The following is a 16,605-nucleotide window of genomic DNA, read 5'->3' as shown; positions in this document are numbered from 1 at the left end:
ACTCTAGGAATTCGGTGATATACTTGCGACTGCACTTTGACCAGGTCCACGGGCTGGTGTGGTAGTTCAAGGTTGGGGCCATAACATGATATTGGTGTTTCACTCCAGCCTCTTTGCATTTGAAGCTATCATCATGAGGCATGTTGAACCTAAAATTAAATGGTCATTTACTGGACATCAATGCAAAACATAACTTGTTAAAATGTAAAATTGGAAACATGATTAACATATATCAAAGTGTAAGCAGAAAAGGGTATGCACACAGAATTTACTCCCAATAGTTTAACGTAATGACTTGAATTCCTAAAGGCAGAGCAATACAAGTAACATTCAATTATTATTATAGATGTAAAGTTGCTACTCATTAGTCAGATTGTCACTGCTTTACAAGGGCAGGAGCATTAAATGTCTGATTTTTCATTCTGGTGCAGCTGTGATTATCCTGTCTTGCTCCTGTAAAGCCGCAGGGGTACAACATCACCTTGAGCAATAGCATAAAAGGGATGGTATCTCAAAGGATGACTGTTGTACACTCCACCTGATATTCAGTTCCATTGAAGTCAATGGAACTGAATAATCAGGCATGGTGTAGAGCAGGCTGCCATTTTACGCAATCACCCAAGATCAATTTGTACCCCATAAAGTCTAATTGTTATAAATTCTGAGCTATGAGTCAGAGCAAGAGTGCTACCAACTGGCCTAAGGTGACAATTAACCAAGTAACAGCTGAGAGAAAAATCCACCTGCCTCACCCAAAAATTGCTGTGGATGGAAGAAGTTTATAGATTGGCGAGAGCTTGTAAGTTTCCATCTCTAGGTTAGAGGTAACCAGGTTGGCCTGATTTCTGTTCTATCCTTTTTATGTGCCTTTGACCCTACAGTCTGATATGTGAAGTGTGTGCTCAATGGCAAGGCTTTAATAACAAAGGAATATTGTGAAATAGATTATGGTCAATTTTAACTGAACCTATCCAGCAGGAGACTGACTAGAAAGGTGCTTGTTTTTACAATCCCCACAATTTTATTTTCCATTAAAGTAAATTGAAAATAAAAATTGGGCAGTTTGCAAAACGGGCAACCGATCCATTCAGAAATTTGCCGCCAGATGAGTTAGGTTAAAATTACTGCCATACATTAAGAAAGTACTTTTTAAAATAATACATAATAATATCAGAATATAAACCAATTGTAATACTGTTAATACCAATATTCGTTTCATTTTTCAGAAATTTAACTATTGTTGTCATAACTGCTCTAACCCCTTTTTCTACTGATTATTCATGATCAACATGGTCAGTCTTCAATTATATTGGTTTTTAATTTACCTCAGTACATTAATTCACAAGAATAGGATGCCATTACCAACCAGTACCAAGTACAATGATCCGTTGAGAAACATAAGCCTAGAAATAACTGTATGTGATATGAGAAAATGCATTTCTGAGATTCAAACAACTTCTATTGTTTAAACAGGGCTATGAACACCTTCAAAATGAAAGGCAACAAAGAATGGAATACTCTGCAACACCTCAAGAAAAATCATTCATATTTATATAGGATCTTTTACATCCTCTGGATTTTACAAGCAACATGTTACTTTCCTTCTGAAGTAAAATCACTCTTGTTAAATAGGTAGGAATTTTGGCCAAAACAGCAGAGAGCTCCCTGCTCTTCGATAAATAATACCATCTATCCAGGTCGCGAGACAGGACCTTCATTTAGTGGCCAGGAATTTGTGTGGTTTTTGATGGCAAAGGATCAGTGTTCACTGTCATTACACTTCTGAAACTGGCAGCAACTTCAAGATTTAGTGCAAGCGCAGATTAACATGGGAATCCTGAAGTTGCAGTCTGTCATTCACTGCTCCACCACGGACAGCACTGTGGGTCCCCTCCAAAAATAACCATCGATTTGGCACAAGCTTCCCTTTTTCCACTCTAATTTTGCTGTTAGAAGCCCCATTAAAAGGTTTAGCCTTGTTCAATGAACTGTAACTGAATTTTTCATGGCAATCTGAATAATAGCTAATGCTGAACAATTGATCTGGTTCTAAATAAAATAGAGGAATGTTGTTAAATTTCTCCATTCTGATTAATAACTAGACATTTAAAGAAAATTATACTTTGTTTGTGATATTTCAGCTTCTACCTTAATCTCCTGCGTATGTCCCAATCTTTATTTTGTTCGGTGGACCATATTTGAAATGTGATTTGATTATTTTTACTTTTCATTTCCTGGTTTGCTCTCTGTGAAAATTCTTTAATGTGATTGCACTCTCTCAGTACTGCACTAAAGTGTCAGCCTAGATTAGATGTTCAAGTCCTGGAGCAGGACTTCAACCCACAACCTTCTGCCTCAGAAGAAGAATGTTATCAACTGAGTCCAGATGACACTTAACCTTGCAGCAGCTGATAGAAAAATCCACCTCCCTAACTGGATACTAGAACATTGTCCAGCCACATAAAATTAATTTTAAAGAGTTTTGATTTTGACTATTTGACTGTTCAGATCAGAATGGCCCAACCAGTTTAGTTACCTCATTTCATGTACCCATTGTCAAGTTACAGCGTTACTCGATAACAAGCAGTTTGCCACATAATAGCTGCTGTGACAGTGATTCATCTTAGTCATAAAAACAACTCAAGTTTTGGTCTTATGCAGTGTTTTTCCAATGGATCAACTGTATGGCTGATTCCATAATCACAGACTCCCCACTCACAGGAATCACAGGTTAGAGATAGAACTGCAACTGTAGCCATGATTCTCTGGCCCAGTCTCCATGTGAGTACAGCTCTCCATTGAAAGGGCAGGATTGTGAAATTAGTTCTCTTTATGTGATCAATGAATGAATTATGTACATGTATCTGCTTCTACAGTCTATGATCTTAGTTTTAACCATAAGAAAACCAAAAAAAAATGTTTGAGGAAAAACACATATTACAGCTGCTGCAGTATGAACCAGTTGAATTGTCAGTGTTTTTGTGAAGAGTCTCCCCTTATCTTTCAACTGAGAAATGCTGTCGGATTTATTTAATTTCTGGTAATGACACTATTAAAGGAAGATACTGCAAGTGACCAGTTTTGTTTTTCTCTTATACTGTGTCATTTCCAGACACAGTATTGCAACCACAAAAAACCTAACTGTTTGCTGCTGTTAAAATAATTACATTATTCACACTGTTTCTTCCAGTGATATAATGGAACTGAAATTGGTCTGTAGCAGTAGTGCAAAATAGGTGATAGTGAATCGGCAGCCCATCACTTTCACAAAAAATTCAATTAGGTTCCTCTATTTTATGCCAAAGCTTCCCTGACTGCAAATTCTTGAACACGCTGTGGCTGATGTACATGAATGAGGATTAACAAGTTGAAACTTATATTTTAAATATTAAATATACTGGTGTGGATTGGGCATTTCCTTGGGTCCCGATTGTTCACTCTTATTTCGGTTGATTTATGCCGACTTCAGGTTCAAGGCATATTCTAATAAGATTGGGAGGGTACTTGGGCGTAATCCAACAATGACAAAATCGCATAGCTTCCGCCACACTTTCGGGTGCAACTTCCAAGTTCTGCCCTCAAAAGAAGCTCCAGGCCCTTGTTTAAGACAAACACCATGCCTTGTAACTACATATAGAATGAATAAATGCAGCTATGTTTATTTTTTATGATGTATCTACACAGCTACTGCAATTATCAGTGGTCTGTTCTCCCGTTCTCATCTTTGAATCAAACAATCAGAAAATTGTTACATCTTGATTTAAACTTGCTTTTGAATTTATGTTTAGGAAGAGATAGGAAATCCTAATTACTCAAACTAACATTATGCTACAACGGTGACTACATTTCAAAAATACTTAATTGACTGCAAAGAGCTTTGGGATTTACCAAGGTTGCAAAAGGCACTATGTAAATGCAAGTTCTTTCTGCTTTAACCATTAAATGTAAAAGGATCATAACCTCCCACCAAATGGAACATCAGATATTCATGGTGTATTTTACAGAGTAACTCCTTTTCCCGTGCAACTGTTGAGAAATGTTAAGAAGCTGTGTGGGTGGTGTACAACTGCTGTGGAAACCAGCACTGCCTCAACATATCACAGACCCTTTGGGAACCACAGAGCCATTTCATTTCAGAAAACCACGTGTATCTAATTCTATTCTCCCCACTAAGAACACTTCAATATCAGAGAAGGAAATAAAGAACAGAGCAAGAGCACACAAAAGTCTGTGTGATAGGTTTCCATTTATTGAATAAACTGATGGTTACAGAAAGCTCTCACCCAGTGAGGTTTTGGGGTAGATTTGATGCAGATAACACAGATTCATAAAAACAACACCTTGCCTAACATTTGTGCTGACTAGAGAGAGGTAACATGGATTTGTAAAGTGTAGGTCATATCTTATGAACCTAATTGAATTTTTTGAGAAAGTAACTAAAAGAGTAGACAGGGGAATGTCCATGGAGGTAGTTTATCTGGACTTCCAGAGGCATTTGATAAGGTTCCCCATATGAGTCTGTTAGCTAAACTAAAAGGTCATAAAACTGAAAGCAAATTATTGACCTGTTTGGGACACTGGGTCCATGGTAGAAGACTGAGAGTAGGGATAATGGGTGAATTGAAAGGAAGTGACTAGTAAGGTTTCACAAGGATCTGTGCTTGGGCCTCAAATATCACTGCATTTATTTATTTAGATGCAATAGAGAGACAGATATCCAAGTTTGCCAATGACACAAAGATTGATGGCATAATAATAGTGCAGATGAAAGCATAAAATATGAAGAAACAGTCACAGAATAAATGAGTGGGAAATTCTGGGGCAGATAGATTTCAATGCAGGTAAATGTGAGGTCATCCGTTTTTAGAACAAAAAAAGATGGATCTGAGCAATATTTAAAATGATGAAAATCTTGGAACAGTGCAAAGAGATTTAAGGATCCACGTATACTGATCACTAAGTAGTAGTAGACAGGTTAAAAAAAAAATCAAAAAAGGCTAATGAAATGTTCGCCTTTGTAACAAGAGGGCTAGAATATAAAGGGGAGAAATATTTGGTACACCTATATGAAACCCTGGTTAGACCACATCTGGAATATTGTATACAGTTCTGTACACTGCACTTTAGAAAGGATATTGGCCTTGGAAGGAGCACAGCGTGATTCAGAATACAACTAGGTTTCTGAGGGTTAGATTATGAAGAGAGATTACATAAACAAGGATTGTATTCCCTGGAATATCAAAGGCCAAGCGGTGATTTGACTGAAGTTTTTAGGATCTTGAAAGGAATTGACAGGGTAGAAAGAGAAAAACTTTTTCCGCCACTGGGGAAGTCTAGGGCAGGAGATATAACCTTGAAATCAGAGGCAGGCCATTCAGGAAAGAAGTTAAGAAACATCTCTTCATGCAAAGGGTTGTAGAAGTGTAGAACTCTCTCCCACATGAAGCAGTAGATGCGAGTTCAATTAATAATTCGAAACCAGAGATGAAAAGAGGACAATTATTCAACAAAACTGGCAGGGGTGTGAGAACAGATTAGCTGCCCAGCCTCTTTGCTGAGGAATGGCGAATCATAGGAAATAATAGTTACAAAATAGCCTGAGTGACCTTTAGTTAAGATTTCCAACATATTACTAAATCTGAAATAACTGATATGGGTGTTATATTTATAGACAATTCACCTCTCCTAAATAATAAATCTGTCAACAGTTCTATAATATTTTGAGTTATTCCAAAGTTGCACATTGCTCCATCTCCATACATGATAAAGCAACTTTGTGCTAACTAGTTTATTTAATAACTGTGGCAATGTATAAAAGAGTAAAGGTTAAAGTGTTGAATTCTGTATACTAAGTTCTTTAATCAACGCCCAATTTTCTTGTTGAACTGGTTTCAAAGTCATATAATTACCACATTACATCTAAGGGGAAAAGAAAAAATAACAGAGAACTTAAATAGGAAAGATCAGTAGGTTACAGGCCTGTAATTTGGCAGGTGTATGTGCAAAGTAGAGGAACAAAATAAAAATAGGGCTTAGCAGGAAAATAGGCTGAGCAAATGTCATTCGGCTAAGCGTAATATCATATTATGTCAGACAACTTCCCAGATCATATTTAGTTGCGAAACTCCATTACCTGAACAGCACACTTATCCTACTGAGAAACAGCTTGATAACAACAGCAATACTTACACATGCCCCAATTCATGTGCTATAGTAAATGCAGCACTTAGACCATTCTCTTCACTAATGGAGCAGCTGCGATATGGATCGCACATTGTACCAAGCTCAGCTAATCCTGAAAAGAATGGGAATACACAGTTTAAAGTCAGTAACAGCCAACCAGAGCTTTACTACAATATTTCAGGTAGAGATGAGCAATTAAACTTTGCCCTTTAAAGGGGCAGTTAGAGTTGCCTGCCTTCAGATACATTCTACTTTTTTGACTGCACCCTCCCCTGTACCACATACCACAATTGGCTGAAAGAGTGGCACATATAAACTAAAGCCAATCCAAAAAGGTTTCTAGAATGTGCATAAGTATACCTGAAATGAGATGGGTGAAGTCCAGGTCATTGAAGATCTCTAACAGGTTTATTAACAGCTAAACTATTATGTACAGTACAGAGCAAACTATTAACAGAACCTTCCTCCAGATGTTACAGTTGCAGAGTGGCTCTGGCTTGTAGTCACATGACTACATCTGGTGCTTAGCTCATTAGCATACTGAGATCATAAAGGGACATCACTCTTAAGACAATCATACAATATCCCCTTTCTTTCCAAAGATAAGTCTCGTATGCTACAAGTAAAAACACATAAAATTAGATATCAAAATTAGTTATGCGGGATATAGATTATAAACTTTACAGGTACAAGGATAGGGATTGTGAAATTTACAAGTGCAGAGGCATAGTATTCCTATATTTCGGTGGAATGACAACTCTTGCTTGGGGAATTTGCATCTCATCTGTTGCTGTAATTACGAAAGTGCTTCCATTATTGCTAATATTTTATTTTTTGAGGACTTGTGCTAAAACTGAAAAGATTCCATGGATGTGTTTTTCTTTTAACCAAGTTCACCGATAGGACAAGATGTTGTTTGAATGTCACCCATGCTGGAGGCCTCTTGTGATTTGGGATCAGAAAATAACAGAACGCTTGGTGACCTGGAAAAAAATAGTTACAGAGAAGCCACATGTCAAGGTTTATGGAGGTTAGGAGGTTGACTCACTGTTTGGGGTTTGAACATTATTTTCAGTTTTAGTTGTGGTGTGCACTGTTTGAAGACAGTTGGTGTTCTCCTGACAAGGAGAAAAGATACCACCCAGCTCACCTCCTTCTCTACCTTTTTGAAGAAATCCTGTCAAGATTCAGTGTGGAAGGGCAAAAAAATCCCTGGTGCCATATTGCTCCTGAGGAGCTGCAAAAAAAATCCTGCAATTCAAGTGTGTGCTGGCGGAAAAACCTTGATGCCACATTTCTGCTAGAAAGCCGACTAGAATAATTCTCGACATTTCCAGAACAGACTGCTTCTGAAACGAACTCCGTGATCGTCTCCGTATACCCAGATGCCAGACCAAAAAGGGGACAACTGACTTCCTTCTGTAGCTTCTTTCATTTTCCCTCAAGAATTAGCAAGTGTTTGACCAAATAATTTTTTTTGTCTTTTTTTGTAATAGCCCTCTGCAGAGTGAATTTCTGCATTTTTTTCCAGTGCGTGTGTGTAATTGGGAATATTAAAAAAATTTTCATACTTTTTAGTCAGTGTGTTAATGCTTTGCTTTGTTACCGGTTAAGTCTTGTTTTAGAATAAACTGATAATTTTTTTGTTTATTAAAGAAACCTGGTTGGTGTATTTTTATTCTGGGATAAAAAATAGAGCATGATTGGCTGTATCGGTACCTGGGTAAACCTTCAAATAAATGTTGTGACCTGTGGAGAAGTGGAACTAGAAAAGACAGTGCACTCCTCCCACCTCGGTCGTAACTTATAATTGGGGGCTCATCGTACGGGATACCCAAAGCTGACGACATGCAATTGTAAGTGGGGTGATACTAATTGAAAAGCGGAAAGGAAAAAAAACAGGTTTCTTGTGCATTCAAGTAAACTTTACACTACCAGAATGTCTTTGTTCAGTTGCTATGACCTTTCTGGGGAAGGAGGATGTATCCCTGAATGATTTGAGAAGCTGAACCAAGGTTAGAATAAAGGAATTGGCAGAAAAGTTGGTGTTAGAGTTAAAACCAGGAGCTAAGAAAGCAGGCATAATTGAAATAATAACACGGCATTTGCAATTAGAAGAAGGCGGTAAGCCAGATGGTTGTGCAGTTGAATTAGCTGAAATCCAGTGGCAGATGAGGCAGCTTGAACTTGACAAAAAAAAAAGAATTAGAATTGGAAAAACTTAAAGCTTGAACAGGAAAGAGAATTGACAATGAAAAAACTTGAACTTAACAGAGAGAAAAGTGCAAAAGCGAGAGCATTTCAAAGAGAAAGAGAAGGAAGGGAATTGGAATTTAAAAAGATGGAACTAGTGGAGATTTTGGTGGGGAGAGATCTGACTCCAGCCCAGGAACCAGTGGAGAGCTGTTTAAATTTGTCCAAGCCCTCCCAAAGTTTGAGGAAAGGTACGTAGAGGCATTTTTCATTTCTTTTGAAAAGAAAGCCAGACAGATGAAGTGGCCAAAGGAAAGCGAGACACTGCTTATGCAAAGCAGGTTGATGGGCAGAGCTCATTAAATTTATGCCATGTTTACTCTGGAGGCTTCTGCAGATTATGAGCTGGCAAAAAAGGCTATTCTCGCTGATTATGAGTTGGTCCCGAAAGTATTCAGATAAAAATTTCAGAACATCTGCAGACAGCCTGGGCAGACTTATATAGAATTTGAGAGGGAAAGCAAATTAATTTTGATCGTTAGTGCAAGCATTAAAGGAAGAGGTCATGTATGAGAATCTTAGGGAAATAATTTTCCTGGAAGAATTTAAAAATTCACTCCCTCCCTTAGTGAGAACCCATGTAGAGAACCAGAACGTTTCAACAGCCAGACAGGTAGCAGAAATCGCTGATGATTACAAGCTTGTATACAAACCCAAACCCTTTTTCTGTCACTCACACAAACCCGAGAAGGATAAAAGGTAGGAGGGTGAAAGAAAGACATGAAGCCAGGGACAAGAAGGGACAGCTGGGAATGCCCAGGGATCTCCTCCTCAGGCCAGAAAGGAAGGAGCTGAGGGTGGAAATGATGTCCGCAAGCCTAAGTGTTACCATTGCCACAAGGTAGGACACCTTCCTGCAGAATTCTGGAAGTTTCAGGGTAAACCCACGGGACTTATTGGGGTGCACAAAGCCAATGCAGAGAACAGGGCCCTGACTGGGTGTATGACAGATCAGGCTGTAGCTCTGACAGCAGCTGTAAGGCCAAGTACAAAAACTGCTGCGAGTGCAGGGACGTGAACAAGATACCTGAGAAATTCTTGCCAAAGGGAAACATAACTCATTATCCCTCAAGTGAGGCAGGTAAACCTATAGCTATATGTAGGGATACAGGAGCCAGCCAAACCCTTTTGCTGGGGGAAGGCATAACTTATCCACCAGAAAGCGCATTGAATGCCAAGGTTTTAGTGAATGGTATCGGCAGGGAGTATACACCTGTACCTCTGTATCGGGTGCACCTGCAGTGTGATCTAATGTCTGGACAGTAACCGTAGGAGTTGTCCATAGTTTGCCAGTAGACAGAGTTGACCTACTCCTGCGGAATGATTTGGCCGGAGCAAAGATAGTAGCTTCTCCAGTAGTCACAGAAAAACCAAGTGAAGTTAAAGAGACAGAACAGTTGCAAGAAAAGGTTCCAGGAATTTTTCCTTTATGTGTAGTGACCCGAGCGATGGCTAAGCAAATTCCATCGTCAGAGATACAAGTGGCACCACAGATCAACAGTCGAATCGATGATCCATCTCGGCTTCCTCCGGGTGTCCCCAGCATCACAGATGCCAGTCTTCAGCCAATTCGATTCACGTGATATCAAGAAACGACTGAAGGCATTGGATACTGCAAAGGCCATGGGCCATGACAACATTCTGGCAACAGTACTGATGACCTCTGCACCAGAACTTGCCGCGCCACCAGCCAAGCTGTTCCAGTACAGCTACAACACTGGCATCAACCCAGCAATAAGGAAATTTGCCCAGGTATATCCTGTATACAATAAGCAGGACAAATCCAACCCGGCCAATTAACGCCCCATCAGTTCACACTCGATTATCAGTAAAGTGATGGAAGATGTTGTTGACAGTGCTATCAAGTGGCACTTGCTTAGCAATAACCTGCTCAGTGATGCTCAGTTTGGGTTCCGCCAGGGCCACTCAACTTCTGACCTCATTACAGCCTTTGTTCAAACATGGACAAAAGAGCTGAACTCAAGAGGTGAGGTGAGAGTGACTGCCCTTGACATCAAGGCAACATTTGACCGAGTATGGCATCGAGGAGCCCTAGCAAAACCGGAGTCAATGGGAAACAGGGGGAGAATTCTCCACTGGTTGGAGTCATACCTAGCTCAAAGGAAGGTGGTTGTGGTTGTTGGAGGTCAATCATCTGAGCTCCAGGACATCACTGCAAGAGTTCCTCAGGGTAGTGTGCTAGGCCCAACCATCTTCAGCTGCTTCATCAATGAACTTCCCTCCCTCATAAGGTCAGAAGTGGGGATGTTCACTGATGATTGCACAATGTTCAGCACCATTCGCGACTCTTCAGATACTGAAGCAGTCCGTGTAAAAATGCAGAAAGACCTGGACAATATCCAGGCTTGGGCTGATAAGTGGCAAGTAACATTCACGCCACACAAGTGCCAGGCAATGACTATCTCAAACAAGAGAGAATGTAACCACCTCCCCTTGACATTCAATGGCATCACGATTGCTGAATTCTCCACTATCAACATCCTGGGGGTCACCAGTGACCAGAAACTGAACTGGAGTAGCCATACAAATACCATGGCTACAAGAACAGGTCAGAGGCTAGGAATCCTGTGGCAAGTAACTCACCTCCTGACTCCCAAAAGCTTGTCCACCATCTACCTGGAACAAGTCAGGAGTGTGATGGAATACTCTCCACTTGCCTGGATGGGCGCAGCTCCAACAACACTCAAGAAGCTCAACACCATCCAGGACAAAGCAGCCCACTTGATTGGCACCCCATCCACAAACATTCACTCCCTCCAACACCGATGCACAGTAGCAGCAGTGTGTACCATCTACAAGATATTAGATATTAGAACATTACAGCGCAGTACAGGCCCTTCGGCCCTCGATGTTGCGCCGACCTGTGAAACCATCTGACCTACACTATTCCATTTTCATCCATATGTCTATCCAATGACCACTTAAATGCCCTTAAAGTTGGCGAGTCTACTACTGTTGCAGGCAGGGCGTTCCACGCCCCTACTACTCTCTGAGTAAAGAAACTACCTCTCATATCTGTCCTATATCTATCACCCCTCAACTTAAAGCTATGTCCCCTCGTGTTTGCCATCACCATCCGAGGAAAAAGACTCTCACTATCCACCCTATCTAACCCTCTGATTATCTTATATGTCTCTATTAAGTCACCTCTCCTCCTCCTTCTCTCCAACGAAAACAACCTCAAGTCCCTCAGCCTTTCCTCGCAAGACCTTCTCTCCATACCAGGCAACATCCTAGTAAATCTCCTCTGCACCCTTTCCAAAGCTTCCACATCCTTCCTATAATGCGGTGACCAGAACTGCACGCAATACTCAAGGTGCGGTCTCACCACAGTTTTGTACAGCTGCAGCATGACATCGTGGCTCTGAAACTCGATCCCCCGACTAATAAAAGCTAACACACCATATGCCTTCTTAACAGCCCTATTAACCTGGGTAGCAACCTTCAGGGATTTATGCACCTGGACACCAAGATCTCTCTGTTCATCTACACTACCAAGAATCTTCCCATTAGCCCAGTACTCTGCATTCCTGTTACTCCTTCCAAAGTGAATCACCTCGCACTTTTCCGCATTAAACTCCATTTGCCATCTCTCAGCCCAGCTCTGCAGCCTATCTATGTCCCTCTGTACCCTACAACATCCTTCGGCACTATCCACAACTCCACCGACCTTAGTGTCATCCGCAAATTTACTAACCCACCCTTCCACACCCTCATCCAGGTCATTTATAAAAATGACAAACAGCAGTGGCCCCAAAACAGATCCTTGCGGTACACCACTAGTAACTAAACTCCAGGATGAACATTTGCCATCAACCACCACCCTCTGTCTTCTTTCAGCTAGCCAATTTCTGATCCAAAGCTCTAAATCACCTTCAACCCCATACTTCTGTATTTTCTGCAATAGCCTACCATGGGGAACCTTATCAAACGCCTTACTGAAATACATATACACCACATCCACTGCTTTACTCTCATCCACCTGTTTGGTCACCTTCTCGAAAAACTCAATAAGGTTTGTGAGGCACGACCTACCCGTCACAAAACCATGCTGACTATCTCTAATGAACTTATTCTTTTCAAGATGATTATAAATCCTGTCTCTTATAACCTTTTCCAACATTTTACCCACAACCGAAGTAAGGCTCACAGGTCTATAATTACCAGGGCTGTCTCTACTCCCCTTCTTGAACAAGGGGACAACATTTGCTATCCTCCAGTCTTCCGGCACTATTCCTGTCGACAATGACGACATAAAGATCAAGGACAAAGGCTCTGCAATCTCCTCCCTAGCTTCCCAGAGAATCCTAGGATAAATCCCATCTGGCCCAGGGGACTTATCTATTTTCACACTTTCCAAAATTGCTAACACCTCCTCCTTGTGAACCTCAATCCCATCTAGCCTAGTGGCCTGAATCTCAGTATTCTCCTCGACAACATTTTCTTTCTCTATTGTAAATACTGATGCAAAATATTCATTTAACACTTCCCCTAACTCCTCTGATTCCACACACAACTTCCCACTACTATCCTTGATTGGCCCTAATCTAACGCTAGTCGTTCTTTTATTCCTGATATACCTATAGAAAGCCTTAGGGTTTTCCCTGATCCTATCCATCAATGACTTCTTGTGTCCTCTCCTTGCTCTTCTTAGCTCTCCCTTTAGATCCTTCCTGGCTAGCTTGTAACTCTCAAGCGCCCTAACTGAGCCTTCACGTCTCATCCTAACATAAGCCTTCTTCTTCTTCTTGACAAGCACTTCAACTTCTTTAGTAAACCACGGCTCCCTCGCTCGACAACTTCCTCCCTGCCTCATAGGTACATACTTATCAAGGACACGCAGTAGCTGCTCCTTGAATAAGCTCCACATTTTGATTGTTCCCATCCCCTGCAGTTTCCTTCCCCATCCTACGCATCCTAAATCTTGCCTAATCGCATCATAATTTCCTTTCCCCCAGCTATAATTCTTGCCCTGCGGTATATACCTGTCCCTGCCCATCGCTAAGGTAAACCTAACCGAATTGTGATCACTATCACCAAAGTGCTCACCTACATCTAAATCTAACACCTGGCCGGGTTCATTACCCAGTACCAAATCCAATGTGGCATCGCCCCTGGTTGGCCTGTCTACATACTGTGTCAGAAAACCCTCCTGCACACACTGGACAAAAACTGACCCATCTAAAGTACTCGAACTATAGTATTTCCAGTCGATATTTGGAAAGTCAAAGTCCCCCATAACAACTACCCTATTACTCTCGCCCCTGTCAAGAATCATCGTCGCTATCCTTTCCTCTACAAGATGCACTGCAGCAACGCACCAAGGCTACTTAGACAGCACCTTCCAAACACATGTCCTCTACCACCTAGAAGGACAAGGGCAGCAGATGCATAGGGAACACCAGCACCTGCAAGTTCCACTCCAAGCCACACACCATCCTGACTTGGAACTATATCACCATTCCTTCACTGTCACTGGATCAAAATCCTGGAGCTCCCTTCCTAACAGCACTGTGGATGTACCTACCCCACATGGACTGCAACAGTTCCAGATGGCGGCTCCCCACCCCCTTCTCAAGGGCAATTAGGGACGGGCAATAAATGCTGTCCTAGCCAGCGACACCCACATTCCTTGAACAAATAACAAAAATCTGAAACTTTCTTTGGGGATTTGGATACTCCGAAGGAAATGTTCAGTAAATCCTCTCTGATCAAGGCTCAGTAAGCCAATCTAGAGTTAAATAAAGTGGCACAATTGGCTCTAACTGAAGCTGAAGCAAAGGGAGTTCCAGAAGGCTACTATATTAAAAATGGGATTCTGCTGAGGAAGTGGAGACCTCCTCACACATGCGAACGAAGAATGGATGGTAGTTCATCAAATAGTGGTACCGCCCAAGTATCGTCCAGAAATATTAAGGATAGCCCATGAAATTCCTATAGTGGGACATGTGGGGATCCAGAAAACCCAATCACATATAGGTCGACATTTTTACTGGCCAGGTCTTTCCAGGGACATGGTGGTGCAGTTTTGTTAAACATGCCATACGTGCCAGATTGTGGGAAAACCGCAACCTGCCATAAAACTGACACCTCCAATTTCCTTACCAGTTTTTGGGAACCATTTAGTAGGACGTCGGTAGACTGTGTGGGACCTTTACCACAAAAAGGTGGGACACCAATATATGCTAACTATCATGAATATGGCTACTCGGTTCTGTCATGAACAGATAAAAACCAACTGTAAATTGTATTTTTGTGCACTTGGGTGTTATTGTCAATTGCCATTATACATAGCATGTTAGGTTATTTTACTTCTGTGTACCACTTGTTAACATGGAGGTGGGACAGCTACTTGACAGTCACATGACTCAGAAGCCAGCCTTTTCAGCTTGCCATGATTTTTTTTCTCCGTTCATGGGATGTGGGCATCGCTGACAAGGCCAGCATTTATTACCCATCCCTAATTGCCCTTGAGAAGGTGGTGGCGAGCTGCCTTCTTGGACCACTGCAGTCCTTGGGGTGTAGGTACACCTACAGTGCTGTTAGGAAGGGAGTTCAAGGATTTTGTCCCAGCGACAGTGGTCGAGGAATATTTGGCCTCATGGAGGTACCTGTCCTTTCTGGCTTGTTCTGGTGCTGATGGTTCTCTGGAGAGCAGAAATGAAGGCACAGCATAGTTGTGCTGTTGGTCGGTTTGTGCACTGCACTATCTGAAGTGCAGGTTCCGGTGGTTGGAGATTTTCCCTCGGCAATGTTCCTCACTGCCAGCCTTTGCTTTTCAGTGGTTACACCATCAATCCCTTCTTCTGAGTCACTGGAGCGTGAGGAAACACTGCCTGTTGACAAAGAACTTTCACCATCTGAATTTGGATCTTCACTTTCTTGGTGCGATATCTCTGAGAAGGGGCTGATACTCTCCAAACCAGAACCACTGAGATCCTGGAGGATCAATGCAGGTACCCTTGGTCTCTCCTACTATAATGGGTGCCTTGGTGACTTTGTGGATAGTTATGATGTTGAGGTCCTTACACTGTGGTAGTCCTGCCCCTGCTGGTCTGCTTGTGTCTACCAGTTAAAATATTTGCAGTATCCATGCCAACTTACCATAGCTGCATTGCATTGTCAGTGTGCCACTGCAAGGGATGGGTGGCCCGTTGTATACAGACAACTTTGCAGTTGTCAGTTGTATCATTGATTTCCAATGACTTGTTTCCACCTGGTTATTGAGGCAATACTGCTGGCTGCACCCAGTGCTTTCAGATGCTGTTGTCCAGCTACAATGGCTTCATATTTCCTGTCATCTTCTAGCAGTGCATCAATGCTGTGACCTTTCTTTTTCACCAAGAGGTCTTTCTGAAACATTTCAATGGGTGTTGAGACAATCACCAGCTCCATTAGACACTCTTGTCAGCTCAGTTTCTGAAAAATCACATTCATTGCCCTTAGTACAGCATCTACTGATGAACTGATCTATTGATTCCTGTGGCTGTTGCTTGTAGGGCATCAATTCCAGGCGGTGAATTCTAAAATTCACTCTTTACTGGAGCTGATCTTCTAGCACTTTCCATATTTTTGCAGGATCTTTCTGGCCCTCTTCAGATAAGCTGGAGGTATTGATTCTGCATAATCCCTCATTTTCAACTGCTATCAGTACTTTGAGCTTGCTTCCCTGGTTCTACAATCACTTAGTCTGTGAAGCATAACTGCATTCTTTGTTTGAAAAGTTTGAACTCAAATAGGATATCAATGGCTTTCCAGTTCATGCTGGGAAATTTGGTATCCATCCTTCTAGTGTTCTTTTGCTTAAAATTTGCTTTGAGACTTGTTCTATGACTCTGCCCTATTTCCCCTTTAAGAAACTCTCTGTTATTTAGACTGGCTACCTTGATGGAGAGGAGCAGGTGTTTTGCAGTGCTCTCTGTCTATTTTGCTTGCAGCACTTCAGCTTGTCTATTTACACAGCTGTTCAATTGCTTTTTTTAAAACTAGAGTCTGTTTATGTTCTTCATGCTCAAGTGGTTTAATGATAATTTTTTTAATTTTGGCTGTGTGAATGAAGACTCTGCAGTGTTCATAGGTTTCCCGCATGTTTTGCTGTCGGACGCCTCCTATAATGGCGCTCACCTTGATCAGCCTGAGACAGGAATT

General features: G+C 41.5%; 1 protein-coding gene across 1 annotated transcript in view; it reads right to left on the bottom strand.

Annotated features, from left to right (window-relative positions):
• LOC137379708 (A disintegrin and metalloproteinase with thrombospondin motifs 20-like) overlaps positions 1-16,605 on the bottom strand; it is a 603,896-nt gene that overhangs the window by 364,441 nt on the left and 222,850 nt on the right. The window contains exons 8-9 of the mRNA XM_068050948.1: positions 6,190-6,295; positions 3-149 (exon numbers count right to left, since the gene is read on the bottom strand). Coding sequence (XP_067907049.1) covers positions 3-149; positions 6,190-6,295 — 253 coding nt within the window. The remainder of the gene's footprint in view (positions 1-2; positions 150-6,189; positions 6,296-16,605) is intronic.

The sequence above is a fragment of the Heterodontus francisci genome, chromosome 18, assembly GCF_036365525.1.
Source record: "Heterodontus francisci isolate sHetFra1 chromosome 18, sHetFra1.hap1, whole genome shotgun sequence".
Taxonomy (NCBI): Eukaryota; Metazoa; Chordata; class Chondrichthyes; order Heterodontiformes; family Heterodontidae; genus Heterodontus; species Heterodontus francisci.
The sequence above is the reverse complement of the archived record's forward strand: the minus strand, read 5'-3'. Positions and strand labels throughout refer to the sequence as shown.